At 31.1% G+C, this 22,760-nt stretch overlaps 1 protein-coding gene across 1 annotated transcript in view; it reads left to right on the top strand.

Annotated features, from left to right (window-relative positions):
• Positions 1-22,760, top strand: part of LOC143228890 (DENN domain-containing protein 1A-like) — a 73,443-nt gene that overhangs the window by 9,451 nt on the left and 41,232 nt on the right. The window contains exons 3-8 of the mRNA XM_076460322.1: positions 316-359; positions 3,435-3,484; positions 6,886-6,993; positions 11,773-11,842; positions 15,620-15,712; positions 22,127-22,177. Coding sequence (XP_076316437.1) covers positions 316-359; positions 3,435-3,484; positions 6,886-6,993; positions 11,773-11,842; positions 15,620-15,712; positions 22,127-22,177 — 416 coding nt within the window. The remainder of the gene's footprint in view (positions 1-315; positions 360-3,434; positions 3,485-6,885; positions 6,994-11,772; positions 11,843-15,619; positions 15,713-22,126; positions 22,178-22,760) is intronic.

Below are 22,760 nucleotides of genomic sequence, written 5' to 3'. Positions count from 1 at the left end.
TATGAGAATATTGTAAGTGGTATCATAGCAACATGACAGTGTTGAAATAATATGAGAATATTGTAAGTGGTATCATAGCAACTTCAAATTGTAGGTTAAATGATTTTTATTTTGAGGCAATTTCAATTCACAGGATAAATTTAATTATGAAAGTAAATTTCTTTGTGAAACATTATTATTGTATAGATGTTTTCTAATGTTTATTTCCTAATATCTTGCAACTTGATTTTGAAGACTGTTAGCTTGAGAAATGCTACATATAATTTGTTTTTGCATTTTCTGGAATTATAGATATCACTGTTCTTTACCTTACAGTGGCTTCAATGCAATGGAGTTATCCTGAAAGCTATAGTGAGGAGGTAAGTAGACCTATGAATATTAAGCATTGTAATAGTTAAAAACCAGGATTAGCAACAGTACTGGAAGCTTTATCGTTGTGATTATTTGAACCAGCAGGTTTTATGAAAAGAGAAGAAAAAAACAAAAAATTGACATTCACTTTGGACAGGGCTGTTTACTTATACCAAAAATTTATTGATGGAATTATTGTTATGATTGCTCGTATCACACAAACATTTTTATAATTAGCTTGAGTCTTTCATTGCCACATGAAGAGGTACTTGCTTTTAATGAAAAAGCTATACAATGTACAAAAAGTGGTTGTTGATACATTAAGTGTAAGGATTATTCTGTAGGGTAATATAAATACTTTATTAATGTAAGTTATATAAATTAAAATTTAGACTCAACCCTGTAACTTGAATTTAGGCCCATTTAAAGACTGAGCCTTGTATTTACTAACTAGGTTGTCAGTTGAAATGACTAAATTATTATGTTTTCATTACATATACATCAGTTATCATTTTAAATGTAAAAGTGAGCAAACTATTAGTTTTTCTTTATCAAAAAGTGTGTTTGTTTATTCTTTTATAAATGTTTTTTAATAAATACCCTGAAGTTAATATCTTTCATTTTTTAAGGTTTTAAACTATTAGCTACCATAAAAGATTGTAAGTAAGAACAATGACATTTTGATCAGTGTTTTTGTTTTTGTGGACAGGAAATATTTTGGACAGTATTTGTATTTTGCATCATTATGTTGAATGACCAGTCTAGTTTCTTTGGCATTAGGGCTCTCAACAGTTTCTTTTGATCCAAAGCAAATAGTTTGATGAGAAAAAGATTTGTATTTCTGTGTCATGAATTAATTGGATAATTTCTTTTAAATATTAAATCCATTTATCTTTTTAAGATGTTCCATACTGATAAGCCTCAGATAAGCAAATGCAGTGTTCCATCCAATTACTCGGATTAGTTTGAATTGCGTTAAAAATATGGTCATTTAACTTGGGTTTTGAATGTAAAAAAAATGAAAGAAACTGTACTAAGGTACTGTTGGGTTTATTTATGTGACATCAAAATATTTGAAACATGTTTGTTTGTCATATGTTTGTGTGTGTATATATACACACACACACACACACAGTACTGGTAAAATGAAATAAGCAGTCATACAGTTGGTGTGGGCGGTGTTAATCCACAACACAGTCTTACAGTTGGTGTGGGTGGTGTTAATCCACAACACAGTCATACAGTTGGTGTGGGCGGTGTTAATCCACAACACAGTCATACAGTTGGTGTGTGTTAATCCACAACACAGTCATACAGTGTTAATCCACAACACAGTCATACAGTTGGTGTGGGCGGTGTTAATCCACAACACAGTCATACAGTTGGTGTGGGGGTGTTAATCCACAACACAGTCATACAGTTGGTGTGGTGTTAATCCACAACACAGTCATACAGTTGGTGTGGGCGGTGTTAATCCACAACACAGTCATACAGTTGGTGGTGTTAATCCACAACACAGTCATACAGTTGGTGTGGGCGGTGTTAATCCACAACACAGTCATACAGTTGGTGTGGGCGGTGTTAATCCACAACACAGTCATACAGTTGGTGTGGGCGGTGTTAATCCACAACACAGTCATACAGTTGGTGTGGGCGGTGTTAATCCACAACACAGTCATACAGTTGGTTAATCCACAACACAGTCATACAGTTGGTGTGGGCGGTGTTAATCCACAACACAGTCATACAGTTGGTGTGGGCGGTGTTAATCCACAACACAGTCATACAGTTGGTGTGGGCGGTGTTAATCCACAACACAGTCATACAGTTGGTGTGGGCGGTGTTAATCCACAACACAGTCATGGTGTGGGCGGTGTTAATCCACAACACAGTCATACACGGTGTTAATCCACAACACAGTCATACAGTTGGTGTGGGCGGTGTTAATCAGTTGGTGTGGCGGTGTTAATCCACAACACAGTCATACAGTTGTTAATCCACAACACAGTGTGGGCGGTGTTAATCCACAACACAGTCATACAGTTGGTGTGGGCGGTGTTAATCCACAACACAGTCATACAGTTGGTGTGGGCAGTGTTAATCCACAACACAGTCATACAGTTGGTGTGGGCGGTGTTAATCCACAACACAGTCATACAGTTGGTGTGGGCGGTGTTAATCCACAACACAGTCATACAGTTGGTGTGGGCGGTGTTAATCCACAACACAGTCATACAGTTGGTGTGGGCGGTATTAATCCACAACACAGTCATACAGTTGGTGTGGGCGGTATTAATCCACAACACAAACACAAAATTGAGCAGGAACATAAAAAGCAACACCTAGTACCTTTTTTCTTTTCTGTGTTCAAAAGGGTTTGTGTTTAGTAGGAATACATATATCATGGACATGAAAGTATTATGAATGATTCAGAGAGTATTACTAGTTCAAGATAAGTTCATATTCACAAGCCAGGATACTGTATACCTAAGATGTGTAAATATAAGTATTATGCATGCATGTCTAGGGGTGGGAGAATATAGACTATAGATATATGAGCATGATTAGAGCAAATTTATCTCAAGAACCTTTTTTTTTTCTTTTTTTTATTAGTTTTTTGTTTATGTCCTGCAGCAATCTGAAGCATGGGGCACACATATATCTGATTTGATTACTCATCAGGATTATTACCGGCCTACTTTCAAATTGAAATTCATTTAGGCAGGATTAGAATCATTTAATCTATGAGATCTTGAGCATACTGAAGTACATCATTTGAAAGGGTTTGACCTCTTTAAGTCCAAAACTGTAATTTTACCTCAAACCGGTCAAGTGATGATGACACTATGAGCTAAAGGCTTGTACTTAACAATAAAAAATAGACTCGGAGTCATTCTGAGAACTGTTATATCATGGCTTAAAATAAATCTTAAAGTTAAACTTTGTTTTAAGTTTTAAGACATATTTTTTAATTTATATTTGAGTTACAGAATATTCAGGTTTCTTGCTTTCAACAAAGTTACTTTTAATGACATTCATTATGAGATTTTTATTGTGATTGTGACTTTTCTATTATTTTCCAGGAGATTCTCAAGTCGGTACCAGAATTTGCCTTTCCATGTGAATTTACCATGTAAGAAATTATTCATATTACATTTAATTTTTAAGTTAAAGTTAAGTTTTTGTTTTGTATGTCTGTCAGTTTAATAAATAATATAGTATTAAAAGTTCCACCCAAATTCTGATACTTAATGTAGATCACACTGAAACAGTTTCATTTCAAGCAGTTTACTAATATAAATACCATATTAACCACTATTGTGTCTGTCATATTCCAATCAGCCTTAAGAAACCTGATAATATTCAGTGAAAGGTCTCATTGGCCTTAGATAAAGCAGATGTAGTGTGGTTGATATATTATTATAAACCTTTCTTAACTTTCACCCAGGAGTTCTCATAATGTGAGGAACACATACAATAATCAAATTCTGTGACAATCATTTAGCTGTATTCAGTCATAAGAGAAACAAATTGTATACTTTTGTTCATCTTAGAGTATTCTTAATAAAACTCAGTGATACAGTTACTGAGAACTGTGAAGTTGCTTACACTCCAAAGATTTGTATAATATATTGATGATGCATTACATTTTACACATTTAAAGTAATGGTAATAGTAATATAAAACTTTGAATTGTTTGAAACCATTTGTGAAATAAAGTTGTAGAAACATTATTGGCACTTCATAATAGGTCTTAACCTACACAAAACATTTTATAATAAGGATCAAACCATGTTCTACTGCATGATAAATCAAAACCATTTTCACGTATCAGTACTTCTAAACAGAGGATAAGAAAACCGTAGTTTAATCATAATAGAACAATACATTTTGATCGCTAAAGATGATGCAAGATGGCATTTAACCTTGTTGATGAAAAATAAAAACCTCATCTTGATGATGATAGATTTGAGTAAACAATAATGCAATTTTATGAACCAGTTGTGGTGAGCAGGTACATCATTTGTTTACAAGTTCAGGGAAAGAAGAACACAACACTTTGTAGAAGTTTAATGAAAGAAAAACTATGTTGTGTTCAAGTTTAGCTGTAAAAGAATACCACATTTTGTACAAGTTTAGCCAAGGAAGAACATCATGTTGTGTTCAAGTGTAACAGTGTCTTGTTATGTTCACGTGTAGCTGCGTGAGAGAACCATATTCCATACAAATTTATAAGAGCACCACATTGTGCCCAAGTTTAGCTAAGAAAGAGTACACTATGCCGAGTAGAAGTTACGCTAATGGAATTGTGACATGAGTCATTCCATGCCAACTCATCTGGGGCTTTCCAGTTCATGTCATAGATTTCCTTGAAAAAAATTCAAGTAAAAACTTCATTTTGGTTTATTCAGCCATGTAAAATCCTAAAGCTGCACTGCATGGCTGAATAAGCCAGAATGAAGTTTTTACTTGAATTTTTAAATAAAAATATGACATGAACTGGGAAAAGTTCTTTTTTCTGGGAAAGTTGGCATAGAATGACCCATATATCAAAGAAAACTGAAGAACACAGATATATATTTAAATAAAGCTTTAATAAAAACATAAATATAAGTAAGTTTAGGATGAGTAAGATATGTTTATCAATAAAGCTGAAGAAAAAATCAAAGTGTGTATTTAAGAAAGGCATTGATGTTTTTAAATGGCAAACAATTAAACTTGTGTCTTATACTTTAACATTATACTCTATGAAACTTCTAACTATGAACTGATTATGTAACAAAATTTAAAATTATGTTATTATTTTACACTAAAGTAAAAAAAAAAAATGTTTAGTTTAGTGCAAAGCTAAACAATGGGCTACCTGTGCTCTGCCCATCACAGATATTGAAACCTGGTTTTGCATTGTACGTCTGCAGACGTACCGCTGTGCCACTGGGGAGTGAAAAAAATAACTTAATAACATTTAGGAGAGTTTTATACATAATATGTAATTGTACTAGGAACAGCATGTTATTAATTATATTTTATGAAATAATAACAAACACAGCATTAGGCTTTGAAAGTCTTTCAACAAATTGTTAAATTTGGCCATTTCAGTACTAGTTACTATTTGTCAAGGAAAAATAAAACAGTAAGTCAGATGGTATAAATCAGATACATTGACCTAGACTTGACTATATTAAGTCTAGAAATTTATATTCTGACTGTGCAGTCAACCACTGATAGTGTGGTGATAATGTATTAAACACTGTGCAAAAAAAAAAGCAAAAAAGCAAGGTCACATAATCTTATTAAACTCTTTGGGCCCTATGAAAAGTAGGCCTGGCATGGCCTGGCGCGTTAAGGCGTGCACTTCGTAATCTGAGGGTCGCGGGTTCGCGCTCGAGTCGCGCCAAACATGCTCACCCTCCGAGCTGTGGGGGCGTTATAATGTGACGGCCAATCCCACTATTCATTGGTAAAAGAGTAGCCCAAGAGTTGGCGGTGGGTGGTGATGACTAGCTGCCTTCCCTCTAGTCTTACACTACTAAATTAGGGACGGCTAGCACAGATAGCCCTCGAGTAGCTTTGTGTGAAATTCCAAAAAACAAACAAACCCTATGAAAAATGAACTAAACAAAATACCATAAGGTGCACAAGTGAAGGTGAATATTGCTGGGGTATGAAAGTTAAAATGTATATTAACATAAAATTATAGGCAACCAAAGACCATTTGGTTTATTAAGGCTGTCCCTGTTTGCCCATACTTGTGAAATGTTACATTTTAAATGCATTCTTATTCAAAAAATGTTTTTTTCTTAAAACTCTTGTAAGGTGCTGTCTTCAAGATGATTTGATCTCCATTGTACGAAGCTTGCTCTGTCTTTGTTATGACAGAGCTACTATAGCTACCATTCTCACCAATTTTGAACTTTGAGCTGCTGATTAGGTGGAAGGAATATGTATGGCAGCACCATATATAGTCCTTTTGTTGTTAGGTTTGAAATGTATTCTTCAATTAATAAGACTGTTGACTAATAAATTAGAAAATACCATTAATCACACAGTTCTAATCCTGATATATGTGGCACTCTAAACTTCACCTGTATCTACTTCCCCTAACTATAATAAAGTTTAGATGGTTTATGTTCTCTTTACCAATCTAGCCACACATGGATTGGAACTTTCACCAAAATAAAGATGTTTCTCAGTCTATATACAAAACTGTAGATAAATATTAATTCCCATTTTAACAAATACTGGTAGTGAAGATAAATCAGCTTGATGTATGAAACAAAACTGGGAAAAATACATTTGAATTTGATTTTACAGTTTAAAAACTGAATATTCTTGATTCTTTAGATGTAGCTGAACCTTGTTAGTGTTGTATAAGAGTTTATAATTTATTCAAATTACCCAGTTTGCATTTTAAGAGTTTAAGAGAATTGTTAACAGTTAAGAAAAAAAAACTTTTGATAGGTATATTTACGTTTGCATTTCAAATCAATTACAAAGAAAAATCATGTATTCTTCTTTTTTCCTTTATCATAGTAAACATGTCCAGCATTTTTCATTTATCCTCACAAATATTGACAGTAGGTGGACTTTTGGATACTGCAGACATGCTCCTGACACCCCTACCTCTTACGTATTTCTCAGGTAAATATTAAAGAAGTAATTTTTAAAGTTTTGTGTTTAAAACATTCTATAGAATTTATAAAAGAATGCTTGCTCTTGGCCCGGTGGTTAGGGCACTCGACTCATAATCTGAGGGTCATGGGTTAGAATCCCCGTATCACCAAACATGCTTGCCCTTTCAGCCATGGGGGCATTATAATGTGACAGTCAATCCAACTATTCGTTGGTAAAGAGTATCTCAAGAGTTGGCAGTGGGTGGTGATGACTAGCTGCCTTCCTTCTAGTCTCACACTGCTAAATTAGGGATGATTAACTCAGATAGCCCTCGTATAGCTTTGTTCAAAATTAAAAAAAACACAAAAGCAATAGTTGCTTTTAACCTGTTGACTGCCAAGTATTTCAGCTGCTACAATACAACTCTAATGCTTCTTCATTTTTTAACTTTTTTCATGATGCCATTTTTAATCGAAAGTGAAACAGTTTGTAAGTAGGTCAAATGTATGTGTGGTGCTGACATATAGCGTTGAAGTTAGGTATTATTGAGAACGAATTAATTCGTCCATGGCACCGTGTTACCGATCGGCTTGGACGAGTGATCTTGTCTATGGCACTGAACAGATTAACTGATCAAAGTTCTTAAACCTTTTCATCACTGTCTTTTATTTGTTCTTTTAAAATTAAAGTGAATCTAAAATATTTATGTGGATTGATAAAATATTAATAACGTAGATAAGTTTACCTAGTGGATGGCAGTGATTTTTATTCCATATTTTTTTTCTACATTGACATAATAAGTAACTTATTTAAATGTAGAGGTTCTTCTCTCCTGCTTTATTATCCCTAGAAATTGTGTTACAACTGATGCAGTAGGTAAATATACACTTAATTGAATGATGCTGTTTACCATTTGAGTTAAAAGAAATGTTTTACTAATTATGAATAAATAAATTAGGATTACTTTATAAGTTTGTGTTAGCATTTTGCTTCAATTTCTGTTTGAAATGATTCAGTTATTGTGAATACATCATCTATTCACGTTTACTTGTAAGCAAGTCCTTTCATAAGGAAATTATTTATACATTCTGTAAGCTGCAGTTACCGTTATTCAAAAGAGTTCCTCTGATAGAAATCCAGTGGGATCTTTAAAAAATTGTAATTTTGGCCATTTTCAGTAAAAGTGTTAAAATTGTTTACGTGTTGTTTGTCAACCCAGTGAAATATAATAGAAGTTAAAAATATTCATGAAAATATTATAGATTAAATGTCTATTATCATTTTGCTAAGAAAACTTTATGTTGCTACTGTTTTTTGAGCTTTTGGTTAATTTTGTTTATACTTACTATTATAGCAGAACCTCAGTTAATGGCAGACATTTTTTGTCTTTCTATATTTTTCAACTGTTTGTACTCAAAATAAATCTTGCAGTAATGGTTATTTTGATATTCCAGAGTAAGGGCAGTGTTTTTGGTCTCATTCTGTATACAGACACTTAATAAAGTGGTCAGTTAACTATGATAACAAGAAATCCACTTGAAGTAAAAATATATTTTAAAGACAGTTGGTATGGGTATTAAAACTTTAATTCAAATAAAGTACAGAACAATGTTTCCACCTCAAGATAGCTGGTATGTGTATCAAAATATTTGTTAAAATAAAATAGACAACAATATTTTGACCTTCTTAGGTCATCTTCAGGTCGAAACATTGTTCTCTGCTTTCTTTTAATACCCATACCAGCTATCTCGAGATACATTTTTACTTCATGTGGGTTTCTCGTTGTCACGAATGTTTCCACCTTCTTAGGTCATCTTCAGGTTAGCCATGTCGTAGCCATTTTAGGGAGTTATTTTCAAAAGTTTATTAAATAATTTTACTATTACTCGTAGCACTTTTAAGTACTTAATTATTTGTTGTTTCTTTTATTTATTTCTCTATCTTTTAAAAATAACTAACATTTAAGCAACTGTGAAAAAAGAGTATTTACTGGTTGATGAACAAGTTTTCTGAAAGGGAATTTAAATGACTGTTTGCACAAATATCTTTGTATGTCTGTATGGTAAACGTCTTAAACTTCAAACATCCTAGGAGGATGACCAGTATTCAAACACTTGCAACATTTATTGGATAAGCTGTGAACTATGTACTGTCATAGCTGTTTGCACAGCTTTAAAGTGCAGTCTTATTACACTAGGGAATTCTTGTGGTAAACACTGTAAGATACATAAACTGATGAGTTACACATCATGTTCCTGGAGCAGGGGTGGTGCTGGCTTATTTCTGTGCATGTGTTTCATTACTCCTGTGAGTGCTGTATTAAAACAACATGCACATGAGTGAGGTTTGTCAGGCATTTAAGAAGCTGTTGTGATTCTAAAAGCAAAAACCTTTTTTTCTTTTACAAAGTAAACGCATAACTGGTGACATATAATAAGAGTATAAATTTGTTGTACACACATTCATGCTAATGACCTTATATGCGTGATGTACAAATGCATCGTAAATTCTTACATGTATATGTTTTCATATATATCAAATTGAAATAAATTTAAAATACATGCATTTCTATGTTCCATTTATTTAATGCTTTTGCAGTGTATGCAAAAACACTGCTTACATACAGGTAGCAAAATAGATTTAAAATCATACAACCAACAAGATGGGTGTCATTAAAATTCAAAAATTTAGTACAATCAGTATGAAATCCAGCTTTTCAAGATTAATTTTTTTATATTAAGAGCATCGTGCAATATGGGGCATTTGGTGCAGTTGGAAGAGTGCCTTTAATGTCAAGATTCTACTATACTTTGTTAATATTCAGGCTGTTGTATTACTTAAGAATAATTGTTTAATAGAAATGTATTGGCCCAGCAAGGCCACGCATGTTAAGGCGTTCAACTCGTAATTCGAGAGTTGCGAGACTGAATTTTGGTTGCACCACATGTGCTCGCCTTACCAGACGTGGGGGCATTATAATGTGATGGTCAATCCCACTATTCATTGCCAAAAGAGTAGCCCAAGAGTTGGTGGTGGGTGGTGATGATTAGCTGCCTTCTCTCTAGTCTTACACTGCTAAATTAGGGAAGGTTAGCGCAGATAGCCCTCGAGTAGCTTTGCGCAAAATTCAAATTCGACAAAGAAATGTATTATAGGAACTTATAGTGTATGTTTTTTTGTTGTTTTCTTTTTGCCCTGATCTTTTGATACCAGAACCACACACTATTTCTCTAAAAAAAATATTGATGACATTATTATTATGCAAGCAGTGTATGCTAAAATGGATTTTTTTTCCTTATCTTGTAATCATTATATGAATTTAACACGACCAAACGTAATTAGACTTCAATGAGTGCAGTTTCTACTCCCACATCTGGTAACCTTAGGACCTGAGCTGTTGGGTAGTCGTATTATAATACTGGGGAAAAAAATTTAAGAAAACTGCCTTTTATTGTACATAGTACTGTACAATGTATTCTAACATTGAGAGGATCGTAAGATGCATGTGACAGTATTTTAATGTAGAGCAAAAAATAAAATAATATGTACAGTATTTAATATTAATATGAAAAGAGAAAAGATTTATGTGTTGGACACTACTGCACTTTATTTTACTGTACGCAGTATTTTCCATCAAACAGAAAAGATATAAAAGTAATATCTGTCCATTTTCCTAAAATTACTTGGAAAATGGATGGTGCAGGAAAAGGGATTACCTGATCTTAAAGGTTCGACTGTGATATACTGTTTCAGTTTTGATTTAACATTTCTTTCCTATAAGAAAAATATTTTAAAGGTGAATTGTATTTCATTCAAGGAATTTGTTTGTTGTCTTATATTGATGTAAACTTAGCACTTGAACTTGTAAATGTGTTTTACTGTAAAAGTAAGTGAATTAATTTAATAGATTATTTTAAAAGTGAAACATCATAGCCAAGCATTAAAAACTGTCAATGTTTGGATGATTCTCAATAACAGACATTAGGAACCATGAGAAAATAAATGTCATAACAATAGTAGTAAAGGACTTTATTGGTCCAAATATGGAAGAATCATGATAAAATAAATGTCATAACAATAGTGGTAAAGGACTTTATTGGTCCAAATATGGAAGAATCATGAGAAAATAAATGTCATAACAACAGTGGTAAATGTCATTCTGAGCTTTTCCTTCATTTACTTCTAAAATCATAATTTTGTAATTTTAACATTCACATCTTACTAATTTCATTATTAAGATACTTGTTAAATTACAATTTCAATTTATATGATACTCTAGAATTTTTGTTTTAATTTTTAATAATTATCAAATTTTGCAATTAAGATTCAATAGTTGTAGCAATTTCAAAAGGTACTTACATTTGTTGAACACTGTAAAAATGTATTTCAGGACAGCTGGTATGGGTATTAACACTTTTACCAAAATAAAGCAGAGAATAACTTAAACCTATATAAACAAACACCTTTAAACCTAACATCTAACTGCAACCCCCCTACAGTCCTGTACCTGTTTACACACTCATCTATGAGATGTGGCCAGCAACAGTCAGTTACAAAATCTCTTTATTGACCTGAAGATTACCAACGAAAGTTGAAACATTGTTCTCTGCTATATTTTGGTAAAAGTGTTAGTTCCCATACCAGCCATTATGAGGTATATTTTTTACTTCAAGTGGGTTAATCGTCATCAATAATTTGTTGAACTCTGATCTCAGTGTAACAAAGTTAGTTTTATAGTAATATAAAGCCTAGTGTGTTTTTGAACTAGTGTTATATTTTTCTCTCTTATGTTGGTGAAAACAACAGTGCTCTCCCTTGGCACGAAACATTTTATAGACTGCTTAATTATGTTTCTGAAATTACATCGAAGAATGAGGTAAGTTTCAGCTTAGAAGACTAGTAAAAGGATTTTGAAACATGTTTCACAAAATAAAATATTTATAATATTTTGTTGTATAGAATTAATGACTAATATTTTTCTTTTTCTGCATTTCTAAAAACAAATAATGGTATAGGTTTTACCTTTCTATATTTGTAAAGAAAGTAATGGTTTACATTTTATCTTTCTACATTTCTGAAGAAAGTAATGGTATAGGTTTTACCTTTCTATATCTGTAAAGAAAGTAATGGTTTAGGTTTTATCTTTCTATATTTGTAAAGAAAGTAATGGTTTAGGTTTTATCTTTCTATATTTGTAAAGAAAGTAATGGTTTAGGTTTTATCTTTCTATATTTGTAAAGAAAGTAATGGTTTAGGTTTTATCTTTCTACATTTCTGAAGAAAGTAATGGTATAGGTTTTACCTTTCTATATTTGTAAAGAAAGTAATGGTTTAGGTTTTATCTTTCTATATTTGTAAAGAAAGTAATGGTTTAGGTTTTATCTTTCTATATTTGTAAAGAAAGTAATGGTTTAGGTTTTATCTTTCTATATTTGTAAAGAAAGTAATGGTTTAGGTTTTATCTTTCTATATTTGTAAAGAAAGTAATGGTTTAGGTTTTATCTTTCTATATTTGTAAAGAAAGTAATGGTTTACATTTTATCTTTCTACATTTCTGAAGAAAGTAATGGTATAGGTTTTATCTTTCTATATTTGTAAAGAAAGTAATGGTTTAGGTTTTATCTTTCTATATTTGTAAAGAAAGTAATGGTTTAGGTTTTATCTTTCTATATTTGTAAAGAAAGTAATGGTTTAGGTTTTACCTTTCTATATTTGTAAAGAAAGTAATGGTTTAGGTTTTACCTTTCTATATTTGTAAAGAAAGTAATGGTTTAGGTTTTATCTTTCTATATTTGTGAAGAAAGTAATGGTTTACATTTCATCTTTCTATATTTGTGAAGAAAGTAATGGTTTACGTTTCATCTTTCTATATTTGTAAAGAAAGTAATGGTTTACGTTTCATCTTTCTATATTTGTAAAGAAAGTAATGGTTTAGGTTTTATCTTTCTATATTTCTAAAGAAAGTAATGGTTTACGTTTCATCTTTCTATATTTGTAAAGAAAGTAATGGTTTACGTTTCATCTTTCTATATTTGTGAAGAAAGTAATGGTTTACGTTTTATCTTTCTATATTTGTAAAGAAAGTAATGGTTTAGGTTTTATCTTTCTATATTTGTAAAGAAAGTAATGGTTTAGGTTTTATCTTTCTATATTTGTGAAGAAAGTAATGGTTTACGTTTCATCTTTCTATATTTGTAAAGAAAGTAATGGTTTAGGTTTTATCTTTCTATATTTGTGAAGAAAGTAATGGTTTACGTTTCATCTTTCTATATTTGTAAAGAAAGTAATGGTATAGGTTTTACCTTTCTATATTTGTGAAGAAAGTAATGGTTTACGTTTCATCTTTCTACATTTGTAAAGAAAGTAATGGTATAGGTTTTACCTTTCTATATTTGTAAAGAAAGTAATGGTTTACGTTTCATCTTTCTATATTTGTAAAGAAAGTAATGGTTTACGTTTCATCTTTCTATATTTGTGAAGAAAGTAATGGTTTACGTTTTATCTTTCTATATTTGTAAAGAAAGTAATGGTTTAGGTTTTATCTTTCTATATTTGTAAAGAAAGTAATGGTTTAGGTTTTATCTTTCTATATTTGTGAAGAAAGTAATGGTTTACGTTTCATCTTTCTATATTTGTAAAGAAAGTAATGGTTTAGGTTTTATCTTTCTATATTTGTGAAGAAAGTAATGGTTTACGTTTCATCTTTCTATATTTGTAAAGAAAGTAATGGTATAGGTTTTACCTTTCTATATTTGTGAAGAAAGTAATGGTTTACGTTTCATCTTTCTACATTTGTAAAGAAAGTAATGGTATAGGTTTTACCTTTCTATATTTGTAAAGAAAGTAATGGTTTACGTTTTATCTTTCTATATTTGTAAAGAAAGTAATGGTTTACGTTTTATCTTTCTATATTTGTAAAGAAAGTAATGGTATAGGTTTTACCTTTCTATATTTGTGAAGAAAGTAATGGTTTAGGTTTTATCTTTCTATATTTGTAAAGAAAGTAATGGTTTACGTTTTATCTTTCTATATTTGTAAAGAAAGTAATGGTTTAGGTTTTATCTTTCTATATTTGTAAAGAAAGTAATGGTTTACGTTTTATCTTTCTATATTTGTAAAGAAAGTAATGGTTTAGGTTTTATCTTTCTATATTTGTAAAGAAAGTAATGGTTTAGGTTTTATCTTTCTATATTTGTAAAGAAAGTAGTGGTTTACGTTTCATCTTTCTATATTTGTAAAGAAAGTAATGGTTTACGTTTCATCTTTCTATATTTGTGAAGAAAGTAATGGTTTACGTTTCATCTTTCTATATTTGTAAAGAAAGTAATGGTTTACGTTTCATCTTTCTATATTTGTGAAGAAAGTAATGGTTTACGTTTTATCTTTCTATATTTGTAAAGAAAGTAATGGTTTAGGTTTTATCTTTCTATATTTGTAAAGAAAGTAATGGTTTACGTTTCATCTTTCTATATTTGTGAAGAAAGTAATGGTTTACGTTTTATCTTTCTATATTTGTAAAGAAAGTAATGGTTTAGGTTTTATCTTTCTATATTTGTAAAGAAAGTAATGGTTTAGGTTTTATCTTTCTATATTTGTGAAGAAAGTAATGGTTTACGTTTCATCTTTCTATATTTGTAAAGAAAGTAATGGTTTAGGTTTTATCTTTCTATATTTGTGAAGAAAGTAATGGTTTACGTTTCATCTTTCTATATTTGTAAAGAAAGTAATGGTATAGGTTTTACCTTTCTATATTTGTGAAGAAAGTAATGGTTTACGTTTCATCTTTCTACATTTGTAAAGAAAGTAATGGTATAGGTTTTATCTTTCTATATTTGTAAAGAAAGTAATGGTTTACGTTTTATCTTTCTATATTTGTAAAGAAAGTAATGGTTTACGTTTTATCTTTCTATATTTGTAAAGAAAGTAATGGTATAGGTTTTATCTTTCTATATTTGTGAAGAAAGTAATGGTTTAGGTTTTATCTTTCTATATTTGTAAAGAAAGTAATGGTTTACGTTTTATCTTTCTATATTTGTAAAGAAAGTAATGGTTTAGGTTTTATCTTTCTATATTTGTAAAGAAAGTAATGGTTTACGTTTTATCTTTCTATATTTGTAAAGAAAGTAATGGTTTAGGTTTTATCTTTCTATACTTGTAAAGAAAGTAATGGTTTAGGTTTTATCTTTCTATATTTGTAAAGAAAGTAGTGGTTTAGGTTTTATCTTTCTATATTTGTAAAGAAAGTAATGGTTTAGGTTTTATCTTTCTACATTTGTGAAGAAAGTATTGGTTTACATTTTATCTTTGTTAGTTGTTTACAAAAACATAATGGTTAAGGTGGCATACTTGTACATTTGTAAAGAATATAATGGTTAAAATTAAATTTGTAAAACAAGTAATGGAGATTTTTATCCTTGTGTGTATCCTGAAAACAATGCATGTGTCCATAACTATTAAAAGAAATCCACAAATCTTTCAGATTGTTTTAATCATTGTGATTAAATATAGCAACAGAATGGTAGGCCTGTTGACTTGTGAAATTTTGAGAAACAGATTAAGATCATTTTTTAACTAAATTAGATTCAGTTAACTTTTTAAAGTGGTCAGGTGATGATACAGTGTGTTTTATTTGTAATATATACGTTTCCTTCAGGAAGCTGTGTGGACATTTCTAGATGCTTTGTATCACATACCTGTTCCAAGTCCTGGGTACACACTTCAGGTTTTGTGGGGTGAAGACCAGAATGTAAGAGAATTGTTAATATTAATTGTTTTTTACAGACACATTTTTCTAATAGTAAGACTTGTTTTTCATAAGTTTACAGGTTCCAAACAAAAGAGTTTAAAATTGCAACTTTAATTAATACATTAATTATCATACATAATGATCTTTCATTGAGGATCAGTTCTTTTCAGTTTTTGTTATAAAATGCTATCTTGACTCTCACAATTGAAAGTTTAACACTCCTACGAAAAGTGGGGCCTAATAAGCCCCAGAGCAACTTGAAAGGTTATTAATATTAGGCTAATAAATTTGTATTTAAATGAAATTGCCATTTCATTTGATTTCATTTCATTAAATATCATTTAAATTTCATTTAAATACAAAATTATTAGCCTAATATTAATAACCTTTCAAGTTGCTCTGGGGCTTATTAGGCCCCACTTTTCGTAGGAGTGTTAATGTGAGACTATTTCCAGATATTTGTACTTCAGACTTGTGTATCAGTTGATCCACTTACTGTTCCATGGACCATTGTCAGAGTGAGAATTGTATATTTTGTAATATTCTAACAACTTGTCAGGAGCTGTTGGCACTATTAAAAAATTGTTTTCACCTTTCTGTAACTGAAATGCCAATAACATTACACAACAAAGGTTTTGCTTCTTGAACACTGTTGGGTGTTCCTTGTAGATTTTTGGCTGCTAATCATGAAAATCACATCCAGATTTGCCCATCATGTACAGTTTTGTCATGTTCACCAGGACATTGCTACAATGGAAAAACGATATCAGGGCAACTGGAATCCGTCAATGCTTGCTGACTACTGTTGTACACTGTAACTTGGTGCACCGGACATTGAATACAAACGAAAATCAGAAGCAAAACACTTTTAATTATGTTGAACTTAATAGGGTATTAGAAACATAAACGCAATTAAATACGTTATTGCCGGTAAACAGTTAACTGTCTATTTCTCAGAGTTCCTACGTGATGAAGCAAAACCAAAACTATACTTGTGCATACCCACCAGGTACCTGTCACAATCAGCAAAAACTTTTCAGGAAACAAGACTTTTCAAAAAAAAATTGTTGTGCAGTGTAATTATATATATTGAACACCTCAGGTTAGCATTAAAAAGTATTAATACTGTACAAAATGCATTATAGTAACCTTACCTGTTTATTTAATATTTGAATTTTGTGATGCTTTGGTTGTATAGCAACACTGAATGTATAATAATAGAATGTTATAGTCTGGCATGGCCAGGTGGGTTAAGGCATTCTACTTGTAATCTGAGATCATGGGTTCGAATCCCCATTGCACCAAGCATGCTTGCCCTTTCAGCCATGAGGGTGTTATAATGTGACAATCAATCCCACTATTAGTTGGAAAAAGAGTAGCCCAACAGTTGGCAGTGGGTAGTGATGACTAGCTGCCTTCTCTCTAGTATTACACTGCTAAATTAGGGATGGCTAGCACAGCCCTCACGTAGCTTTGCGCAAAATTGGAAAACAAACAATAGAACTTTTTTAAAAAGTTGATATTTGTTATTTTTGAAAATAGATATCTTACTTTAAGTAAAATAAATGTTTCCATTTTGTGACTTGTGGGGAGACAGGTTGATAGTTTTTATTATACTCTCATTGCTTCATGAAGCAAGCAGAATATATTAGTTTGTTTCTGTTTATCTATCCCAGTCTTGTAAGTTTTGACCAGTACTGTAAAACAGGTACTGCATATAAAGTTTTAGACCCAGTTAACTTTTGAAGTTCACAGTCAATAGGTCACTGGTACACAAAAATTATTCTCCAATCTTATAGGCATATTTTAATAAGGATTAATTAATTTATATACAAAAACTACATACATAACTTATTAACTCTTAAAGGTCAAGGTCATTGGAGACTTCCTAAAGCCAAGCTGTCACTGTCAGTATGTGGCTGAAAATTCCAATTTATCCCACAGAGGGTGACAGTGTCCAATAACATTTATGTCTTTGACTGAAAGCTATTCCAAGCCATCTTATTATTCACCTATTTTACATAAAGTAGATTGAAGCTTTTATAAGGTATGGTGATAATTATTAGGACATCATGAAAATTCTAGCAGAACAGGGAAAAGTTATGGGCTAAAAACTTAAACACTCAGCATAACATTAGTTGGGACTTAGTTGTTTCATAAACACAGATTAAACTTTTTTTTTCTTATCTGTAAATGCAGAACTAACAGACTTCAAACTCCTTTCTAATGAATCTTTGTTATATTTGTGAGTTCACGTCCTTTAACTTTTTAGCTGAATTTTGTCTCAAAGACCTGTTTCTCCTTTTTAAAATTTATACTTTAATATAATATATATTAGTGTCTCCCAAACTTTTCCAACTAGATACTGGTTTATTTTTTGTAATTTTTCATTAGCCCGATCCTCCTCCAATACCTAATTAGATAACCAACCAAGACATGGCTAAGTCCTAACATCAAGCTGGAAGCAATAGTTCTATCAATACGTCATTGATTATAAAACATACAGATGTTTTATAATATTACTGTATAAAAATAAGTTATTCTTCACTGTTATTTAATCTTTAACTGTACATTTATTTATGCTCTTTTAAGAAATAACTTGCCTGAAAGAAAGGACGATGCTGTTTTTCATCACACAGCAACTTGAAATAAGGAAGAAAAGAAGTCAGTTTGATCTTCAAATCTGACTCAACATCTAATCTGTTTCTGTACTTGTTTTTTTAAGAAAATTAAAGTTGAGAACCCTGATTTGCATTTATTATTCGTAACAAAGGGCATAAGAAATCTCGCTGTTTTTCTGATAAATTTGGGTACTCAGCATAACAAGACTTGACTAAAACAGTCCTTTAGTGTAGTGTTACAGGACAGTTCAGTAACAGAGTAAATTTCTGATTCACTGAGTTGTAATCCTTCCTCATGTACTAAATCAACAGTAAAAGGGTTCCTAATACACATTTTACTGTTGTCAATAAGAGGAAAATATTAATCCAAGCATGATTTTAGCCCTAATAAATGCTCTTTGATTGATAAAGAAATTGTCTCTGGAATATTACATTTTTCACCTTGGTTTTGTAATTCTTTTAAAGTAGAGAAAAACTTATAATTTCTATTCTCAATTTGATGTACCCGTAAGTTAATGTTTTGTATAACTATTTTAATCTTTTCCTTGACTTTAAAAATATTTATGTTAGCACCTTGTAAACTTAGATTTAGTGCATGTAAGAAGCCAAAATTGTTGCACTAATAGGCCACCTTAATTAGCCAATGAAAATTATGAAACCTGTATCTAAATTTAAATATTACATCCTTTGCTGTTGGAGGACGTTGCTCCAAAAACAAGATAACTTCATTCTTCATTTTGATGAGGTTTAAGACATTTATTTCCTTTTGATAACCACCAAACTTCACAGTGTAATGGGAGATGCTCGTGTTCATTTCCTAATTCTTTGTGCAAAGTAGTAAAGATTCAGGAAATCAGTGAACTAGATTTTATATAGTGTATGAATATAACACATTCTTGCATGGTTTAATTCAAAAGTAAGAGCATTTTCTTCACAGCTAGCACCTCTGTGAATGCTACAATGCACCCATTCACAGTTCGGTGCCACTGTTCAGTTTCTCTGGATAATTCCTGTGTGGGAACCTGCCATTGAGCAAGGAACATGAGTACTCAATTCAACACTTCTGTTCCACTGAATACCACTCTGAATTGTAAAATAATTAATTAATTAATTAATTAAAAATTTCATCAGCCATTGTTCTTGTTGGAAGTGGTTTACAAAACACTAAATCTTCATGAATTGTGTTCTTATAATCCCATCTTATGCACCACATTAAATTGACAGTATCTGCTATACCTGTCCTTCCATCCACTTGTAATGAAACACTGACTACAGTGAACCCAATGTATAAGAATTTCTTCAATATATTTTTGCCATATTCATAGTTCTACCTTCACTGTATTATTATACAGAGACAGTAAATCCAACTGATTTTTTTATAAACATGAGATGTAATTATTTTTACTGTCGGAAGTATTAATGTTTCACCAATGGTATGCAAATAACCTGTCTCAACTGTTAGTTTTGAAATTTCATATGAGGCCATAACAAAGTCTTCTTTGGAAGATCTCATGGAAAAAGTATGTGAAATTATTTGTTTGGAAAAACAATTTCATTTTTCTTCTTTATGAAATAAATCTATTGGCAAATTTGAGTATTCTGCTTGTCTGGTATCCAAGTGGTATTTCAGTTTTGATGGTTTCATGCACTCTGTTGATTATGTTGAACAACAAATAACACATAGTGGCAAATCATTATTGTTACCACCACTTATAAAATTATACTTTAAATTTTCATCACTGCTGAGTCTAATAGGTCTTTGTTTTCTTTTCTTTGCTACCAAGCTACATATCACTTAAAATCTAATATATAATTAGGCATATTATTTTCATTAACTCCAGTTCCATTAGAACTAAGTTGCTATTGCACATTACTTTGTGTGATGCATGTTTCTTCAGCCATATTGGAGAGGGGTTTTCTTGAAAATGAATAAGTTAATTTTTTTTTTAAATTAATATAAACTAAGTTACAAAGAATTCTCTCCTCAGGACAAACTGATGCTTCTTGCACTGGCCACCAGCATCTTGTCTGCTGCCACCTGGCACTACCAGGTGTAAGACTCAGATCTCATGTGCCTGTCAATTTCCATTAACAGAGTAAGCAAATTTCACACATTTGGAATAAAATTCCTAAAACTTTGGTGTCAAAGAACTGGTTAACTTAAATGAGCAAGTGGTCCTTTTATGTAAGACAAAATCCCTTCTTTGATCCTGTCTGCAGACAGGGGACAATCTGCTTGGACTCAGCAGGGGACATGTCTAACTAATATGGTTTACATTTACAGCATTTCACAAGAATCTCATAATTATCAACACTAAAATTTAATCCTAGGCTTTCTAAGTTACACTAAGTGTGATCACTAATTCCTGAGGTACTGTAGGTATGAAAGCAACCATCAACTTGTGAAATCTATAGTTTTGTAGCCTTAAGTACAAACTTTCAGTTTTCCTTCCTGCTATATTGGCTTAGTTAAAATACTAAGAAATCAAAGTTAACTGAAATGAAAATTTAAGTTATAATGTATTTGAAAATATTAATTTTATTAGAATATATTTATATTAACTGGTTTAATTACATTTTTCTTGAATATACAACAATAGTTTGGAGAAGGTTTAGAAATGGTGGTCAGTAGTGAAAGGGTTAAAATTTTTAGAAATGGTGGTCAGTAGTGAAAGTAGTGTAGTAGACAAATCTTAGTGAAAAAATACTGTTCTCCCAAGTTGAACAATTTGTTTCACTGGTGTCACAGTAACTAAGGTTACATAATTTTGAACATGTGATACTTATTGTTCATCTATAATAATAAAAGTGCATGTGTAAATGTGACTGCCATAGCTCCAAATGAAAAGAACCTAGAAACCTAAAATTCTGCACACATAGTAAGTGAACCCTGAGGGTGTTGCACCTGGATATTATTACTTATCCACATGAGACAAGCTAGTGAAAAACCATATAGAAAAGAGGTGGTTTATTTTATTACAGCTTCTAATATATAAAAAATCCCATTGCACTTTAGTAATAATGCATTCTAAAATGGCTTCTGTATAATAATTTTGCTTAGCAATAAAAGTACAATCTGATATTGTTGTTAAGGGTTTATGTGCTGAAAGCACAACATGAAATGTATAAACTACAAAACTGAAAACAATTTGTTGTTTTCTAATATAGAGTCTCCATTAACTAAAGAGGTTTGTTTCTTATTATTTGTTTGTGTTATTGAAGTTGAAAATTGGATCTATATTTTTACTTTCATGTTAAACTTTATACAGAATACATATACTATTAACCTAATGTCCTTAACAAAGCTGAGTACCTTTGCTAGTGAGGTATAAAATTGACGTGAAACTTACTGAAATTGCACTTTTAGCCACGCCATAATTCATAAAGTGTCTTATTTTTTGTTTCGAGTAATAAAAAAAATCAAAATATTAAATTATTTTGAACTTTAAAATCTTTATGTTTGCAGGTCTGTCTTACGTTTTATCTCATTCTTTCTGCTGAGTACTTATGTAGTATAACATAGCTGCAATGATAACATTTAGTAATGGTTTGTTTGAACACATTTTTGTGAAATAAAATATTTAAATAACGATATTTTTAGGACGTACAAAAGAAAAGTGCTGTTGGCATGTTTCTGTAAATATACTGGAAGTTCTACTGTCTTGCTCTCATATTCTCATTCAAATATTTCTTATTTCACTGCATTTGTCTACCAGCTTAGTTGTGTTTTGTGTGGTTTTATAGTAACAAGTATTGCCTCTGTTTATATTGCAACTTTGCTTCTCTACAACAGTTCGTGACACAGTGCCCTGACCATAGGAAATTACCAGCTATCCCAGAAAATGTATGTTTGAAACTTTTGCTCTTCAGTCATTACTTAAAGTAATATGTAACTTTTTTAAATGAAGCTCATTGTGTAGCAAAACCAGTTTCATTTTGGTTATCTTTTGATTTTAGTTCAAAATGTAGTATTGCATTTTATGTTTTTTGGTTTTTTTTAAGCTGCAGTGTAAACTCCTCTTACCAAGGAGAACAGATTATTTAATGTAGTTTTAGTATAAACATGGATAAGATTTTGTCTATTGGTTTGATATGTTGACTAAGATATAATATTTATTGTTTAACCATTTCCATTAATTAATAGTTTGGTTTGGATATGTTGACTAAGATATAATATTTATTGTTTTACCATTTCCATTAATTAATCGTTTGGTTTGGATATGTTGACTAAGATATAATATTTATTGTTTTACCATTTCCATTAATTAATAGTTTGATTTTACTGTTATGTCTTATTTCATATTTTAATTATCAGTAAATCAGATAACTACAACTGTTACCTCAGGAAGCAACTTACAACACTTGTACTGCTTGTAACATTGAACGTTATTTTTATAATTTAGAAACATTTTTAGTCTTAAGAGTAT

This window comes from Tachypleus tridentatus, chromosome 10, assembly GCF_004210375.1.
Source record: "Tachypleus tridentatus isolate NWPU-2018 chromosome 10, ASM421037v1, whole genome shotgun sequence".
In the NCBI taxonomy this organism is placed as follows: Eukaryota; Metazoa; Arthropoda; class Merostomata; order Xiphosura; family Limulidae; genus Tachypleus; species Tachypleus tridentatus.
This window is presented reverse-complemented; position numbering and strand designations above follow the sequence as displayed.